At 37.0% G+C, this 19,606-nt stretch overlaps 1 protein-coding gene across 5 annotated transcripts in view; it reads left to right on the forward strand.

The window, feature by feature from the left end:
* The first annotated feature begins 7,660 nt into the window (after positions 1-7,660).
* TRPM3 (transient receptor potential cation channel subfamily M member 3) overlaps positions 7,661-19,606 on the forward strand; it is a 796,659-nt gene continuing 784,713 nt past the window's right edge. For 2 of the 5 annotated variants that reach the window (XM_058695709.1, XM_058695711.1), the window contains exon 1: positions 7,661-7,918. In XM_058695709.1, the coding sequence (XP_058551692.1) occupies positions 7,736-7,918 (183 nt within the window). In that variant the 5' untranslated portion in view covers positions 7,661-7,735. The remainder of the gene's footprint in view (positions 7,919-19,606) is intronic. The other 3 variants (XM_058695713.1, XM_058695715.1, XM_058695718.1) reach the window with 2 other exon arrangements.

The raw sequence follows: 19,606 nt of genomic DNA on the forward strand, positions 1-19,606 counted from the left end.
AAATAAACATTTATCTGCAAAGCTTTCAAGAAAAGAAGAGTTTAGAAGGAGTATGGCTTTCCCATTTGCCTTTCTCATTTTGGTTAAGTTTTTATTTCAACCAGCTTGGCATTGCTCTACATCTTGTGTTTTCAACACCCTAAAGACTTTTGTTTCCATGACAGCAGTCTGGTCATACAACTTCGCTAAATGTTTTTATGATCATAGCATACATCATATATTTCAGCCAGTCAGATCAGCTTTCTTTTCAACTAAGCGATTGGCATAACTCTACATAATCTGGCACAAGGGATTTCCTTTAAATCCCATTTAATATAAATCACCTTTTAATCTGAAGAGTCATAGTAGGCATTGGGATCTCTGCTGAATATTTCAAGACCCCATTCGCCAGGCAAAGATAATTTTAGTCGAATACATCACGTTAATGACAATAGCTTGTCTCATTTTTAGCACGCTGTTGGGTTTGCTTCTTTTGTAGAAGTCAAAGGAGGCATGTGAAGTACTTGAGAATTTGAGTTAGTTCATGGAGTCTCTGCCTTCAGACTCTTTTTAAGCTTCAGTAATGATTTTGCCTGAGTTAGAGGAAATGGATTTTGAAAATACATCAAAGATGAAAAGGTAACTAAGCTGCTACTTCTTGTTTAACTAATTGCTTTCACTTCATTCACCTTTGTCCTTTGGAAAGGAAAAATGCACAAATTTGTTTTGTTTTGAGTGGCAAAAAGTGCTTAATAGGACTCTAATATGCTCAGATTCAAAATCACAATTTTTTTCCAGTATGAATAGAAATTGTGACTCTCTGAAATATGGGAGTTTTGCATGGTCACTTCCATGTTCCCTTTTCACTTTGTTTTGTAATGGACCAGATGTTACTGTTTGTACTTCTGCACAAAAGGACAAAATTGCACAAAATTGTTCAAATGGACAGTTTAAAATTTAGTTTCATAAGGCCATTTAATGCATTTACATTTAGGAAACTAGGCATGTCCAAGTGCTAGATCTAACTGTTTAGGACACTGGTGAATATTTTTCTTGACCTCCATGGTACTTTGAGAAATTCATACTTTCTTAAAAATAAAAAAATTCAAAAAAAAGAGAGAAAAAGTAACAATGTCCCCTAATGAGTCGCCCTGCCTCTAAAACTGTGTGTTCCTTTTTGAGATGACATTGATGTTTTCCTGCCATTTATACTGGACAAACAAATAATTGGACTTTAGCACAAATGATTGCCTTCTGTTCTAGTATTTTAACTCAAGAGCAGGAAGGAAACAATAGTTTACCTTTAGAATCCCCCAGGAACTGGATTCTGTCTCTTTCCTTGACACAACCGTGTTACATAGCCTTCTCTACTAATACCCCAGGGTTCTTGTGACACACCTAAAAATCCTGATCTCAGAAAAGCAGATGATGTGATAAAATTTAACCAGTGACTGATTGTGGAAGGAGTTGCATTTTATTTATTTTTATTTACTTACTTTTTATTTAATGTTTTTGAAAATTTACATCCAAGTTAGTTAGCATATAGTGCAACAACGATTTCAGAGGTCGATTCTTTAATGCTTCTTACCCATTTAGCCCATCCCCCCTCCCACAACCCCTCCAGCAACGCTCTCTTTGTTCTCCATATTTAAGAGTCTTTTATGTTTTGTCCCATTCCCTGTTTTTATATTATTTTTGCCTCCGTTCCTTTATGTTCATCTCTTTTGTATCATTGCTCATATGAGTGAAGTCATATATGATGTTGGTCTTTCTCTGACTGACTAATTTCACTTAGCATAGTACCCTCCAGTTCCATCCACATAGTTGCAGATGGCAAGATTTCATTCTTTTTGATTGCCGAGTAATAAGGAGTTGCATTTTAAAAGACGCAAAAGTAATGAAATTGTGGAGGTAGAAGTTCGGGTGTCTGTGATGCTATAAAAGGACTTTGAGGAAAAATTTAGTCCTTCGAGATGGGTATCAACTGATTTCTTTAGCTGTTAAGACCAGTTCCCCCTGGGGATAACTGGATCTTCTACCAATTGAGAAGTAATTTAAGCTAAACGTCTTACTTGAACTTAAAATAGACTATATTTATTTGCTATTTTTTGATATAAGGGTGAAGTCTTTTCTTTGAAGTGTTACTAGTAATCAAACCTCTGATTTACCTTAATTATATCCATCATGTATGATCTAATTACCAGTTTTTTTTCTTTAAAATAGAGACAGATCTGAATGATAATTGCAGAGCCACCTGGGGGAAGCCAACTTCTATATTTTCTACTTTATTCTTTTTTAAAAAACAGGTGTCTTGTCCACACCATGTTATTGTTGTTATATCACCTATGGTTTTACATGTGTTAGTGGTTCATTCACTCTCACTGCTGAATAGTATGCCATTGTTTTAATTTCCTTTCCTTAAATTTACCAGAATTTATGTATCCATTTTGCCATTGATGGGCATTTGTGTAGTTTCTAGTTTAGGACTTTCACAAATAGTACAGCTATGAATATCCTTGCATATTGATCATATGCAAGCATTTCTGTTGGGTATGTACCTTGGAGTAGAATTGCAGGATCATAGTATGCATATTATTAACTTTAGTGGATAGTGCCAAGTAGTTTTCCAAAATGGTCATACCATACCAGTGGTGTGGGAGAGTTCCAGTTGCTTCACATTGTTGGCAATGCTTGGTATTTTTTGTCTGCTTACATTTTCTATCTATAGAATTTTAGTCATTCTGTTGGGAGTATTTATGAATATTTTTATCCATATATTTTATACCTTATTTTATAATAGGTAGGAATTTAGTTCACTTATATCTCTTTTTTCTCCCTCTTATGTTCTCTCTTCCTTCTCTTCCTAATTGTAATGGTTATGTTACTTTTAATTCTATTATTATTTACCTTTATAATTCTTATGCCATTTACTTTAGTCATTACCTCTTAATCTTGAAATAAAATTTCAGAAAAATATCTACATATAGATTTGGAAGGAGGGAAAATTGTTGTATACATACATATTCATGTAAATGCATCAATGAAAAATAAAGAGGGTTTTTGCTACACATTCTTATGAGTCATAATAACATTTAAAGTGTAGGAATCCTGGATAATGGGAGTATTGTGTTTGTTCTGTGGTCTACAGGAAAATTAATAGGAGGGAAAGCAGGGAGGGAGGGAGAAAGGAAGAGAAGAGGGGAGGAGGGAGGGAGAGAGGGAGGGAGAGCGAGAAAGGAAATAGTGCAGATATGTAACTGGGTTCTCTGACCTGCTTTGACCTCTGCAGAGAGGACTTGATGGGGTGTGTAACCAGGAAGGCTCATCAGCAGATATTTCAGAGAAGATATGTGATTGTTTTTCATTAAGAAGGAGGATAATTTTTCAGGAAGCTATCACCCAGAGAATTTCATCCACATAGATGACCGATTTGCATAAACCAGTATAACCCTACTGCTCCTTTTCTTGATTAATAGTCATGGGCTTTGGGAGAGTTTTTGCTCAAGTTACAGGAATAATTGTTTCAACTCTCACGCTTGTTTGGCTTTGTGTGAGTCTCAGCCCTCATGTCTACTGAAGGGAATCTAATCATGACTAAACGCAAATTCTACATCCTGTCTCCTGCTTCATAGGTATTGACCAAGTCTACTTCTCTGAATACCTAGTTACAGTGGCTATGCTTTTAGTGAGCTCACAAAGCAGTTGGCCCCAAATTCATTTAACAGTCACAGAAAATTGAAAAATTTCTCTTAGTATGCAAGAGTGCCAATTCAGACTGTGCTTCCCCATGCGCATACAGACTTGACAGAAGGAATTGGACACTATTTAAGATGTCATTTAAGAGAAGAGACATTCTAGGGGAGTAGTACACATGATCTTCAAATACCTGATGACTATCATTTGGAAGGGTACATGTGTTAAATTAGTGTGACTCCAGAGTTTAATTGGTGTGACCCCAGAGTTTAAAATAAAGGTGGAAGGCATGGATGTCAGCTCAGTTCATAAGGATGGGCTTCCTAATGTTTAAAGTTGTTTAATGCTTATGAGAAAGAACATACATAATACTGAAGTCTGAATGTTTAGGCAAAGAATGAATGACAGCTTGTTGGTTTGCTAAAGTTAGACTTATAAGCATCTAACTCACTATTTATCTCTATGATTCAGTATAATATATTAGACCAAAGCCGAGATACCATCTATTATTGAAAGCATCCTGATTTGACAATATTTAAGATGTGAAAACTTGAGAGGTTAAAATTGATGAAATATAGTTCATATTCTCTTATTCTATGAGTAGAGTTTTTGAAACAAATAAGGCTTTGTAGTATTTATCACTTTCCCTATGTTTTCCCTCCCTTCTTGCACTTCACTTGAATCTATTTAGTCCCTGGGTACGCCTTTGGGTTTACGTGTTCTGGAAATAACCAAAGGGAAAGATATTTCCTGTTAACTCTTTTGCAGTAAAGTTCATGACCATGTGACTTAGTGTGAATGGGGTTTGGAGAGGGTTTCTTATGATTGTACACTCAACCGAACACATGGCAGGCTGGGAGGATCATGGAAAGTTCATAGAATGTGTAGGGCTAATGGAAGACTGTTGGGATTTAATATTTTCTTGAGATTTATTTTAGAATACTAATAAAGCTCACTTTTCAGAACATTTCACAACATTATATTTGATTGATTCATACATAAAGATGTATATATTTGAATTTTTATTTTATGTCAAATATCTATTCTATAACAATATAAATTTTTGCCTTAATCTTTTTCTTTTAAAAAATTTTTTTAATGTTTATTTTTGAGAGAGAGAGAGAGACAGAGCATGAGTGGGGGAGGGGCAGAGAGAGAGGGAGACACAGAATCCAAAGCAGGCTCCAGGCTCTGAGCTGTCAGCACAGAGCCCGAGGCAGGGCTTGAACCCATGAACTGTGAGATCATGACCTGAGCCGAAGTCAGACACTTAACGGACTGAGCCACCCAGGCGCCCCCACTTAATCTTGTTTTAATATGCACATTCTTTAATGCGTAGAAACCAGGGAGAGAACAAAAGGTTTATGTCATATTTCCCAGTTGCCTTTCTGATGTATGTACATTCACCTTTGTAACTGCAGTGACTCTTCTAGTAAAGTTAAGTGGCTCTGGAAATGGCTGCTAGCCCAATTTCAGAATTTCAGTGCTGCTGATTTTGAAACGTGTTCTCAGCTTGGATATTGCCATTCTCTGCTAACTTCTAAGAAGAATGATAGATTTTCAAACCTAGTTTTCCATTTCCCAGCTATCAGAGAATTTGGAAAAAGACAAATGAACATCAGAAGAGGAAAAAGTCAATATTTTGCTTGCCTGTAATCACCTCTAATTTAGCCACTTGTATAGTTCCCAGATGTTTTTGTTGTTGTCGTCAAGTGCAAAAATGAAATGCTGAGGTCATGTTCAAACAATGCTTTAAAACACTGCTCTGGAAAAGGGCAATAGAAAACTCATTTTTAGACCAAAAAGGTAAAAAAATTACATATAAAATCACTACTCATTAAATTTTTCTAAATGTGTCTATAAAACTCACCAGGGGCTCTGAATACTCATGGATGTCCTGGTACCATCATTCATGACAGATATTTGATGGCAGTGTTATTTTCCCCTTAATGGGCTGATGTGGGTGAACCAGGGTCTTGTGGCTCTGTGAAGTGAGTGTTGGATTATGTGTCTCGATACATCTGTGAAAGCCCCTCTTAGCTCCTTTGCAGGGCTTTTATCCTTATACCTAAAGAATGAACTTTCAAGGCATCCAGGTTAGCACACAGGCTTTTCATCTCCTAGGGAGTTTTCACTTATATCCCCCTTTGTTGACAACTGAAGGAAAAGGCACACATTTACTTTAAGTCATAATGTGCTTACTTTTTTCCACTCCCTAATTGGTATTTAGCTCTCATACCTGGCTAATTTGTAAACTATGCATGATCAGTTTGATTTATTTTTGCGATGGGAGAAATCTGGACTGAATTATTATATTTCCATGAAATATCACTAATAATTTCAAATCCATGAACTTAGATAGGGAGTGAGGAAATGCAAAATGGAGCCTGTGGTTTTCTCATTAAATGGCATTGTGTGTGGTAAACACTGTTTCGAGCTTCATTTTGTTTAATGTGGGTGTGTGATTTCTGGACACAGAGGATTGCTTAAAAAGGTAGGAAGTGTGCTCTGTGAGTCCCTTTGCTTAAAATGACAGGATTAATATTAATGTAGCCGTATACACAGGTATGCAGCTGTGGGATTTTAGAGCTCAATATTCCATTCGTGAAAACAAGTCAATTCTGAAACCTCTGCTTCATCAGACTGGCCACTGACAACTCACATTACGATGTTCATAACTGGCACCACAACACAGATTTTCCTGTAGTACTTCTCACCCTTTCCCCTTCCCTCTTAATCCCTTTTCACCTTTTCCTCCTGAAAGGGCCTGGCCTTATTCAGGTTGGAGAGAGAAAGCTCCATTTCAGAAAGAAATGAAAACACACCTGTTGCCATTGCAACAGATAAACAACCAGACAGCTCTTTTCAACCAGGAGGGATTTTAGGCCTTTTCCCCTTTAATAAGGAGCAAGATCATTGTTTTAGCCTTTGTAAATTTGTGACACCGTCAGTGGCTCTCTCATCTGATCAAGGAAATTCCTGAACACAGGATAGCTCAGTCTGGTGAAATAACTGACACAAAACTGATGAGAGACTGCTGGATTTCCTTCTAATGAGCAGAAGACCGAGAGGTGAACCGAGGACGGGGTGGTGGTGTCAGAGAATATTCAACACACAGAAGCTCACATATCATCCTCATGGCGTTAACTGCTGTATCACCCTTGCCTTGAGAGTGAGAGGGTAAACTGAATACCCTGCTCCTACCCGGGAGAGAAAAATCCATTGGTTTAAGAAGTATCAACCCTCTCTTCCCTTCCAAACACTATCCTTGGCCCTGTCCTCATAGTACATATAAGTTGTTGAAGATGCTTAATTGTGTTTAGAATCAGCTGGGGAGATTTTAACTATCCTGATTCCCAGGCCACAGCCAGGCCAATTAAATTAGACCCTGAAGAATATCAGCTTAAAAAAAAAGTAATTCCAGTGTGCAGCCAAGTTTGAGAAACAGTGGGCCAATCCCAGCAAGTGTGAGAAGGAATTAGTGTGGAGTCTGACAAGGAGATGAAGCTCCCCCAAGAATACTTAGGAGACAGTTGGTGCTGCAAAGAGGGGAAAGGGAAGAAAGAGAAAAGGAAGAAGACAAAGTTGCATGCTTCTTGTCTTTCTCCAAGTCTGCTGGAATCTCCTGGTATGGGTAATTTAGGCTTGCACCTGCAGCTTGGAATGGGGTGTGGTTGGTTCCCGGTCCTGGGGGACTGGACTGGGCGGGGTGGGGTGACTGGAGGTAGCTACCTAGCGGCGCATCAATAGCCCCAGGCGTGGGCCGTGTGTCCCCCAGAGAAGGCGGCGCCTGCGGGTGGAGAGCAATTTGGGGGCGCAAAAGGAAGCTGCCTCGGGCGCAGGTGGCGCTCGCAACCCCAGGCGACAGTTCAGCCAATCGCGGGCGCAAGCGCAGCCTGGTGGCGGCGGCGGTAACCGAGCGCAGGGTTCTGGCAGGAGCCGGCGGAGGCAAAGGCGGCGCCAACACAGTGCTGCGCGCAGGCTGGAGAGAGACCCGGCGGCGGGAGGAGGAAGCGAGAGCTCTGCGCCGGGGTGTTGCCCGGCGCAGCGAGGCGAACTTAGCATGGGGAAGAAGTGGAGGGATGCGGCGGAGATGGAGCGGGGCTGCTCGGACCGCGATGACAGCGCGGAGAGCCGCAGGCGCAGCCGGAGCGCCAGTCGAGGCAGGTTTGCTGAGTCGTGGAAAAGGTTAAGTTCCAAGCAGGGATCCACCAAGCGCTCGGGACTCCCGTCGCAGCAGACGCCGGTGAGTGGCCCCGGGAGAGCCCCTAGGTCTCCTCCAACCTCCGCGCGTGACTCGAGCCCTTTCCATGGTGCTGAACTTGCCTCCTTAGGAGCTCGAGCCTAGGAACTTGTGGAGCCGCTACTAATGAAAGTGTTGGGGGCTGTGAGGAGGGGCAAGAAGCAACGAATTCCCTTTCTTCAGCCAGGGGAAGGTCTCCTGACGTCTGTAGTGTCTTTGCAAAAATGGGGAAAATGTTCGAGAGGCGAGGGGCTCACTGTCAGATCATTAGAGTTTTGCAATTAACAGAGCGTGCGAGATATTTGCCGACTGTGTTGTTGTGACTCCTGTAGTCCCCAGGGTCTGTCTGTGCAGCATGTTCGAAGATACTCGGCACCCGCTGAATGAGGGCGGAATAGGAAGGGCATGTCATTTTTTACTCTCTTAACACTTGCTCTTTTTCATCCCACACCCCCACCATGTTAATGGGTGCGTTTAATTGTTTGCAGAATGTTATTTGCATGCGGAGAATAGCAGGAATATCCCAGGTGCTTATAATCCTACTGTTAACATATACAGTGTTCAGAAAACAGTTTTCCCATGCGTCAGCTCCTCTTCAGTGTCTAATTAGTGCAATAAAAGCACTCGAGTGAAATTAATATAGGCATCGTATTTGTGTAGAGAAGTACAGTTGATAAAAACTTTAGCTGCCTATGCATTTTTAGTATTTAAATACTATGTTTTTCTTTAGTCTAGAGGGAGAGAACTCTGTTCCAGAAGAGAGTGCAGAGCTCTCCTGTTGCTCCTATGGAACAAGGGTACACCACTTCAACTTAAGAAAAATCATTAAGAACATCAGCGTCTGTGTGTGTGTGTGTGTGTGTGTGTGTACCTATGTTTTATATCCAGAGGAGTTGACAGCAGATATTGTACTGTATAGAAGAGAAACTGAATTCATTAAAAAAAAAAAGAGGAGTACGTAAACATTGAATCTCATAGCATGAAAAATGTTACCTTCTTCTGTTTTTGAAAGATCATCACTAAAGGATAAAAATTAATCTCTAAAAACCAAGATTTTTAAAACATGACTTTAACAGAATGAAATATAAACATGTAAAATTATCGGTGTGTTTATTTTGTTTGCTTCTTCACAAAAACTAAGAGAAAATGTCATTACATTTGAAGTATTTTTCTGATATTTAGTGTTGTACATAAGTTTTTTTTAAAATATAAGATGAATAGAGTACACTTAAAATACAATTAATTTTGTTTCAGGCATTGAAGTGTTATTTTTAAATAAAAGTAGAATTTAAATTTAAATTTTAAGATTTTAATATTTTAAAAAGGAGAATATTATTCTGAAGGTAGGTTTTTCTGAAATAAATTATGTAGAAAATGTAAAACTGATGGCTTCTGGTTTCCATCCATTATGTGGAGAATTTCATCCCCCTTTAATAGAAAGTATTATTCAAAATAACTTTTTATACTGCTTCTTTGATTCTGTTCAACAGGTGTGTATAGAGGCTATATCAGGAGCATATAACACCTTCACATAACTATAGGCTAGCTTAAATAACTTACAGGTCTGTTACTTAGAATAAAAATATGAGAGAGAGAGAGAGAGGACGTAATAGGATACCATGACAACAGAAGACATCTGGAAAAGTAACTGTGTCCTCCTGTTTACCAAGGGCAATGATGGTGCTATATTTTTCTGTAGTACTTGTTAATTGAAGCATCAGTAATTCAGTTAAAGACCAGTTATGGCAAAAGCCTGTGCATACTCTCACCCTGTGTGGCAAGTTGATATTGATTTTGTTCTAAAAACCTAATAAGTGCTTCTGGACATGATTTGAACTATCAGAATTTTTTTAAAAAAAGATGATGAGGTTTTGTAAATTTTAGAGTTGGGATGGTGGTTTTTAATCAATATTTGATTCCACTCATTGTTAATAAAGACTTTCTACTTCATTTGTAAGTGATACACCCAACTTATGCAAACAAGAGGGAGGAAATAAGAATGCTTAAAGCAGCCATGCTTATAAAAGTTTTTAATATTCAAGGTAAGATTTTTTTTCTCCCTCTTAAGGTGAGCTAGTGGTATTTTCAACTTTCATTGTATGCCATGTAAAAAAAATAGCTTAAACTATAGGGGTTAAAGGAAGTGATTAAAGCAGTTAATATGATTAATGCTTTTTATTTATTCTTGTGAATAAATACAATATACTGTGATGTAACTTTGGATCTTATTCATTTTGTGTTATACTCAGAAATATTGTGGCATTCATCCTGATAAAAATCATAAAAAGTTTTTTTCCCCCTTTCTTTGAAGACAAAATAGATAAATGTGGAAAAATGTAGTCAATAATAGAACACGGGAGCATTCTTAGCTCCTTCTTTCTTCTTCTTTTGAGAATGTAAAATGATTATGTAGTTGTTTTATTAATGTGGCCTTTGTTCCTCTCTTTTCTGCTTTAGTTAGAGTCTTAAAATCACTTCCAGTTAAGTTATTCCCAGGGAACAGTGACAATCCATGACTCTGTTCCCAGTGGGAATGATTACATTATATCTCATTTTCACTAACAACAAAGCATGCATACATCATAGATAATGGGGGAGATTTTCTTCAGCAAGGAGAGGGCTGCTGTATTCTTGATGATCCCGAAATACTTTTATTCTCCATCTGAGTCATGAGGTTTTTGTGTGTGAAGTGTAGGGGAGGTGTGTTTGAATCAACCTTGGTAATTAGATTTCCTATCTACTTATCACTAAGTATGTTGGGGTTTTCTTAGAGATTGGACTGGCCCCATGATTTTGATACCAATATTAGAAATAAAAAAGTCACCTTTCTGGCAATCTCTTCAGTACTCAGAAAACGGTCTCCTGATGGTCTTTGCGGACTAGGGCAGGCCCACAGTAGGACAGCGGGTGCCGTCCTTGCCACAGCTTTCTGGAGCCTGCTTCTATTCCAGCACAGGCAGAAGCATCACTACTCTGTGCAAGAGCGAGAGGAAGTGGCAGCTGTTCTGGGTCCTCATAGTGGTATTTAAAGGCCATGTTTCCAAGTTCTGGCCCACAATAGTGGATGTGTCTAACAAATCAATCCTTGCTGATTTGGAAAGATGTTTTGTTCATTTTTCTAATTCAAGGAACACTCTACTTTCCCTTTATTTTTAAGCTTTTGGTTGATAATGCACAGTTAGAATCCAGTAATCTACAATCAATATCAAATTATACCCCAAATCGTAAAATTCTGATGGAATAAAGTAGAATTTAATCATATTCATTCCTTGGAATTTGTTCCTCTCTGATAGTGAGTCATAGATTATTTTTTTAAATATAAAAACAATGGGGTTTTTGGTAAACATAAAATAATTTTATATCAGTTTTATAGCTCTAGCAATATAAAAGTTATATATTTGCATTTTACATATCAACTTGTTTCTGGATATTAATATTTTATATAATGCCACTATTAAATTGGTCAGTAGGCATACAAGTAACTTAAAACTTCCTTGCCTCTATCCTATACTTTCTGGATTTCATATTTCTCCTTGAAGTATTGGTCTTATTATTCATATTACTTGTTTTAATTCTATGCATACAAAAATAGATGGAAACCTATTGAAAGGTGATTCAGCAAGTGCCGTGTGGTGTTAGAAATATCGCATGTTCAACTCAGCATGTAATAGTTTTAATTTTGAAAGGTGATTTCCTCCTCTTGTCCCGCAACTATTTCAAGGCTTGTTTTCAAATAGATGCAGATTTAATTTAATCTCTAAGTAAGCTTGGAGGAAGGAAAAAAAAAAAAGAAAAGAAAAGAAACAGTTTTGAGGGAGTAAAATGATAGAATTGTAATTAGAGTTGTTTTTCAACCTTAGATGGCATGCTTTCTTCTACTAATGCTATAATTACCCTTATCAGCAGGTGCCAACCACAGAACATCACGCCTTGTGCAGACAAGTGGGCAACCAAGAGAGTAAAGAAACAGCAGCTCCACCAAGTAGACAAATCCACTGCAGTTGGTGGCCAAATTCAGTCTTCCCCCCAGCTGTTTGAGAGGCTATGTGTGCAGGGAGGATTCCATGAACAAATCTGGTTCCCTTTCTGAAACTGACTTGTCCCTTTTGGGCATAGTAGATGATTTCTGGTTATTTCTGACCAAAGCTGCGTTCTTCAAGATCTTATAGTCAATAAGGAAAAGCGGAGTTGAAGGCAGGGCAAAAGTCAGGAAAACCCCTCTCCCAACCAGCTGCCCATTGGAGGATTGTGTAGGTGGTGGATCTTGTGGTGGCTGTGCTAGAAAGAGCAGCAAGTTGGTGAAAAGAACCCTCATTTCTTTTTTTGGTGTTGTAATATGCTATTGCAGTGTCATTAAACCCTTAATGGTTCGTTCTTGTTACACAGAGGGCTCTGCTGGTGCAAGCAGACGAATCCCCTGCAGGGCTAGTCCATTACTGAGTAAACCATTTCTTGACAGGTTGATTTTTGTCTACTGCTTTTTACTCACTGTGTTAAAAAAAATGAAAGAAAAAGGACAATGTATCACTCAACAGTACAGATGTATTTTCTTGTTATTGTGAATTTTTGATGGGGAAAAAAGTCATTTTCTGATAATGGTTTATTTTGTTTAAGTATTTCTGAAATGTTATCTCTTTTCTAGTGATTAATACAGCAACTAACAAGCTTTTTCTCATTGATCATAGTGAATAGTGAAATTAACTTAATTTCACCTTTAACTTGAGGATCACAGATATAGTAGGTGGCAAGTGAGTAATTCAAATATTTTAGGTTTTGAGGAGAAAAATATCCTTGTATGGTGATGCTTCTCAATGTGTTTTCAGTTATCCCAAAATATATGAGAATGTCCTCCTGCCATTATTTATTGGGATCTTGAAAAACAATTGAATCATTAAAAATCATTTATAAATAGTAGCAAACCGTTATATTCATTTGTTCTTGACCAGCTGTGATGGTCTTTGCATTGGCTTTATTTTTTTGTTTCTTTTTTTTAATGTTTATTAATTGAGAGAAGCAGAGAGCACAGGTAGAGGAGGGGCAGGAGAGGGGGACGGAGGACCTGAAGCATTCTCCATGCTGACAGCAGAGAGCCTGATGTGGGGTTGAAACCATGAATGGTGAGATCATGACCTGAGCCAAAGTCGGAAGGTTAACCGACTGAGTCACCCAAGAGCCCCTATTTCTTTGTTTCTTTCATTTGCAAAGCCCAGAGATGACTGGTGGAACAAAAATGAAAGGATTATAGAGAACAGCATTTAGACAAACTTTTATGCATCTAACAATCACTGAGCACCTAGGAATTATTAGGCACTGTGGTGGGTACTGAACAACTTTCCAAATAGAACTGATGGTTTCATACAAGATAGGGATCCGGAAAGCAACCAGAGATATACAAAGTCTAGCTTTATGGTCAGAATATGATGGAGTAAAGATTAAAGTAGTGAATGCCTGTTGAGGAATGGTGATGCAAAATTTAAATCAGAAGCTTCCTGCATTTGATGCCTGATACTTAGAAGACGAGGAAGAAAAAGAGTTGTGTGGATTTGGTAGTTTGGAAAAAGGGCAATAATATCTTTCTCAGTCATTTTAACTGACTCATGAGGGTGGATGCCTGAATGCAGTGAATAGAAGCCAAGGCCGATGAGACAAAGAAATAATAACAACAAAGACAAATAACACTGTAGAGTACTTCGTACATGCCAGGCACTCTCTAAGCACATCATGTAATTTATTATCTGTTGCCTGACTTCAGGGAGAATGTAAGCCCCACAAGGGTAGAGCTTTTTGTTTTCTTCATTGATTTATCCAGTTGCCTTGAACAGTACCTGGTGTCTAGCAAGCCCTCAAATATTTGTTCAATGAATTTATTGACCAATTAGTAAATGCATTAATAAACAGTATTTTCTAATTAATATGAGGTAGACTTTAAGTTCTTGACTAGGAGAGCAAAGAGAAATAGAGGCAGAAGAATTTTTCTTTCCTTTTTCTATTGATTAATTGATTGATTGATTTGCAAGATGAGACAGATTTCAACGTGTTTATTTGCTGAAGAAGAACCTATAAAAGGAGGAGGAGAGAATAGCACTGAAACTGGTCCATAGCCTTGGAAGAGATAGGATTTCTTTTAATGGGAGAGTTGAAGACCTACTTTTTGCTTGTTTTCAGTCCTGGCTCTGCCCTCTCTTTGTCTTATGAACTTGCTTGGTTGAAATTGGACCTGGTTGTTAATTATTTTGCAGGTTTTACTTAGTATACATTCAGTCTATAGTGTTGGTAAATTAATTCACAAGTTACACAAAAAGTATGTATTTTTATGAAAACTTTTATTGGTAATTCAGAGATTGCTGAAATGTAACTTTGTATCTCACTTTGGCCTCTCTAAATACCACAAGGATTGTAAGAAAGTTCTCAGACAGTTTTCAGAAAGGTGGGAATCACTACTTTAGTTCTCCTGAATATAGTGTTCAGAGCTGACACATCAAACTGCTAATCCATGCATTCAATGTCATGAAATTGCACATTCATGAAAAATACCTCTCTAGAATACCAGAACTTCAACCACAAAACTGTCACACAAAAGGGAACACATTCATGGTAATAACCAGCTAGGTTTTTGTCCTCCCTGAGGTTGATTTTCCTAGGACTTCCTTGGGAAAGAACTTTACAACAGTGAGGTTAGGAGGGAGGGCTCTACAGGATAAGTGTTTCTATGAGGCTCAGTTTGAAGTAGGTCATCTCTACTTTGGGAGTTGTATGGAAAATCCAATTGATTTTGTGAACAATCTGGTGGCTTTGGAATCAACCAGGTCTAGATTGGAATCTTGGCTCTGTTAGTTGTTAGCTGTGTGGCCTTAGATGAATTATATTTTTATGTCTTTTCTTCTGAATTCTATCAGGAGAATTCCTTCTTCTTTTTCCACTGAATGTAATATTCACTCAAGTCCTCTTCTTCTTTTTGTATGAAGTATTTATTTTTATTTAAAATTTAAATTGTCTGAAAATAGAAAAAATGAAAAATAATAGAAAATATTAGGAAAAGAATCTACATATCCATAACACATATTAAGGTTAACAATTTGGCATATTTTCTTCATATCTTTTTAAAAGAAGTAAAAGGTTATAGGCCAAGTTAAAATATCCTCCTACCATTTTCTTGATTCCTTTCCCAAAGATCAGAAATATTCTGAACTTGAGGTTCATTCTTCTCATATGGCTTTTTAAAATTACCTCCAGTATATATTTATGTATTCATGAAAATGTATAAATAGTATAGTTATGTGTTTGAAAAATTTTACATGAATTGTAAGTCATATTCTTTTACAACATTCAACATTGTATTTTTGGAGATATACGGTTATATATAAATGTTGAATATTATTTTACTTTTTTTTCTTAACTTTTATTTATTATTGAGAGACAGAGAGAGACAAAGCATGAGCATGGGAGGGGCAGGGAGAGGAGGAGACACAGAATCCAAAGCAGGCTCCAGGCTCTAAGCTGTCAGCACAGAGCCTGACACGGGGCTCGAACCCCCAAACCGTGAGATCATGACCTGAGCTGAAGTCGGACGCTCAACTGACTAAGCCACCCAGGTTCCCCAAGTATTATTTTAGTATATGTTTGTACAAGTAATTTATTCATTTTCCTACTATCAAAAATTTAGGTGTGGTATTTTTTTTTGTGTGTGATTACAGACAATATTCAGTTAATATCTTTGTCCTTGTCTCTGCTTCTTGCAAATATTTTTGACAAGATATAAACTCAGGAACTGACCTCACATTTTGGAAGACATAAGAACCAGGGGTGCCTCTGGAGTTGTTTTGCACCAGAGAAAGGTCAAGCTTGTCCAGATCCTAACCTCTGAACAGAGTCCAAATTTGCAAGGGGCTGAAGGGTAGTGGTGCTGGCCTTCCCCTTTAAGATTATATTGGCATTCAAATCAGACAGACTTGATTTTAAGTCCAAGTCAGGTCATTAACTGATTTTGCAACTTACTGTGGGTCTCAGTGCCTTCTATAAAATGAGAATGGTAATACCTGTCTCCGGGATGAACTGTAAAAGTTAAATGTATTGTGTAGCTAGTACATTGTCTGGCAAGAGATACTTGCTAAATGGAAACAGTACCTAACCATTGGTATTAAGTATAGGTGTTATAACAAATTCAAAAAGCAAAAGTTGCCTTTGTTTGATGGGGAAGAGTTGTTTGTCATCTTCAACTCTTTTAGGATTAGAATGTTGTTAGTATAGCCAAGATGTAATATAAGGCTTATGATTGTTTGTATTGGGCTTATGGTTTTGAAAGTACTTTAGAAAATAAAATCTGCCTGATTTCTCCAAGATGATTGTTTTCCATAGTCGTCCTGGTCCTTGAAATGTCTGTTACTCTACATTTTTACTGAAGGTGAATTTATTGACATTTTAGAGATTAAAATACGAAATTACTATCGTATTGAAATTTAAGACACTCTTTGCTTTTATTATTTTTATCATTGGGTTCTATATTATTGGGTTTTATGGTTACAGAATTATTCTCTTCATGAACCTCAAGACCTTTGGGAAAGAATGTTTTTTTTTTTAATGCTTTTACTAAGGAGATTTCAACCATATACAACAGGAGAGAGAATAGTATAACAACTCCATGTATCAATAATCCAGGCAAAAGATTGTAAGTTTTGGTTTGCAGGATGTTTTCTGAGTATTGAGTTCATAGTGATGACTGTAGATGTGGAAATTATCTTTCCCACCAGTGGATATTCAGTAGATGTGGGAATGTGAATGATGTGTTTTGACATACATTTGAATAAGCACCCACTCTGTATAAAACCTCCAATGCTACAGGAGAAAGAAATGTGAGTAAAACTTCTGGAAGTCTTATGATGGTGGGAGGGATGAAATTATAATTTGGTGCCTAACATGATAGAAGCATATTAAGTATATAGTTGGCAATTATAAGTAAATGATATAACAATTATTCATATTATAAGTATATTAAAATTGCCTTAATTTTATTATTATCCTACTAAAAAGCTTGGTAAGACCAATCAGAGTGAGAAAATCAATTGATTGGACCCATAAACACATGATGGAATTTTCAGTCTCTGATTCACTGTATTGAAGATTTCCAGGTAAAATAATTTGAGAAATATATATATCTTCCCAATATATAATTTGGGAAGATATATATATCTTCCCAAAGAGAGAATCCATGCTGACAGTGTGGAGCCTGATGTAGACTCTATCCGATAACCTTGGGATCATTACCTGGGCTGAAATCAAGAGTTGAATGCTTAACTCAGTGAGCCACCCAAGTGCCCCAGTGTATTCTTATTTAATATTTTCTATATAGATGTGCCAAACAGCAATTTTTACTAATTTGTAAATGTTTTATTGAGTTTTTTCATCTTAATGAATGAAAGTAACCTTAACTTAAAAGTTTGAATTACAACTACAATTTTTAAATAGGGCTCTTACTGTTTTTTTTTTTTTTTAGTATTATTTGAAGACATCTGGTTTTTTCATGTAAGTGCTTGTCTCCTTTACTTAATAGACAATCATTATAACTATAGATAATTATTATAAATTACTGTGTATAGAAAAAAAGGAGGATGAATAATTAGCACCAAGTGGGGACATAGCAATAGGGAATGTCTTCAAATGCTAAGGTTAAATAAGATGAGAAGTTGATTTTTTCTTTTTAAGATCATGCCTTTTTTTTAATTAAAATGTATTGGATGGAACTTAACATTGTATATGTTTCAGGTGTGCAATGTGTTATTTTGGTACATTTATATATTATAATATCCCTATAAAACAAAACAAATTCTGATGTGAAAAACAAAATTACTGGAAAATACAACTGAAGAGGCAGTTATATGAAGAGAAATAGTATATATCTTGAAAACAATAGTGTGGTAATAATTTTCTAGAACACTGGACAGTGATTGCCTGAGCAATATCAAATTAGGCAATGAACAATTAAACTATAAAACTTGAGGGAAGCACTAAGCAGGTTGTTTTCTCAGGAACATTTGTCACAGAGGACAGAAGACATTCTCTGGTGCAACTGGGAAATTTCCAAGGTGCACTGAGAGCCTCTAAATTGGGAGAGCAGAGAATTAGGGAGTGAGAAGCATTCAGGACTGGAGCTGCTATCTCCCTGTCAAAAGAGAGGGAGAGAAAGAGAGAGAGAAAAATCATCCTGACTATAGCATTTATGGCTGGTATTCTTGGGTTAAGTATCGATAGCAGTCATTTGTACATCTGGGGAATGTTTTGAGCTTGAGATTCTAGCACATGTTCAGAGATAGGGAAAAATAAACATATATTTGTAGATATACAACTGATGGAGACTCTACGCACATGGTTGGATATTGAAAGCTCAGAAATTCTGTGATTGATTACTGGTGTCTGCAAAAAAAGTATCAGGGAAGCATGGAACATGCTTTTCTTCAGAGAAAGCTGAAGACTAGGTCCATAGCAAGGCAGAAGGGCCAAGATGAAGAGAATATCTGGATCTTGACTCAAGATAGAGACATTTCCCTTTACCATTTGTGACTCAGGGCTTTACCATGGTTATAGCTATGTGGTGTTATTTTTGCTATTATTATTATTAGCTATTATAACGTGTATAGGTAATCAAGTATAAGGTAATTGGGGTGTAAACTCTATTCATTTAATGTTTTTGTTGTTGTCTTTATAATGTCTGTCAAAACAGAAGCCCTTTCAGGAATCATTGAGGGATAGTAGCAGAATTGAGCCTGACAGATTCACCCAGAGTAGGTGTTCATTTCAGAGTACTGTTTCTATTCATTTTGACTTTATATCACAAAGTTGTCTCCATGTAAAGACACATTTTGAACACAACAATGAACTTTAAAATTGCTTTCCACTGTATGTTAAACTAGCTGGAATTTAAGAATTTGGAAAGAAAAAAAATTTCTTTCCTTTTTTCTGAGTTATTGGTAGTCATGATGAGGGAAAGAAACATGAATTTTTGAGCATTTAAAATTATTAGTTACCCCAGCACTAAATGAAATTAGTTTTATTTATTATTTTTTAAAATTAATTAATTCATTTTTTAAATTTACATCTAAGTTAGTTAGCATATACTACAGCAATGATTTCAGTAGTAGATTGCTTAATGCCCCTTACCCATTTAGCCCATCCTTCCCTCCTGTAACCCCTCCAACAACTCTTTGTTTGTTCTCTATATTTAAGAGTCTCATGTTTTGTCCCTCTCCCTGTTTTTATATTATTTTTGCTACCCTTCCCTTATGTGCATCTGTTTCGTATCTTAAATTCCTCATGAGTGAAGTCATATAATATTTGTCTTTCTCTGACTGACTAATTTTGCTTAGCATAATACCCTCTAGTTCCATCCACGTAGTTGCAGATGGAAAGATTTCATCTGCCGTATACACATGTGTATATATGTGTATATACATATATATGTGTATATATATATCACATATAAAGAAGATGTGGTATATATACGTATATATGTATACATCTTCTTTATTCATTCATCTGGCGATGGACATTTGGGCTCTTTCCATACTTTGGTTATTGTCGATATAGTCCTGCTATAAACATTGGGATGCATGTGCCCCTTCGAAACAGCATACCTGTATCCCTTAGATAAATTTCTAGTAGTGCAACTGCTGGGTTGTAGGGCAGTTCTATTTTTGATTG

Source organism: Neofelis nebulosa, chromosome 12 (genome assembly GCF_028018385.1).
Source record: "Neofelis nebulosa isolate mNeoNeb1 chromosome 12, mNeoNeb1.pri, whole genome shotgun sequence".
Taxonomy (NCBI): domain Eukaryota; kingdom Metazoa; phylum Chordata; class Mammalia; order Carnivora; family Felidae; genus Neofelis; species Neofelis nebulosa.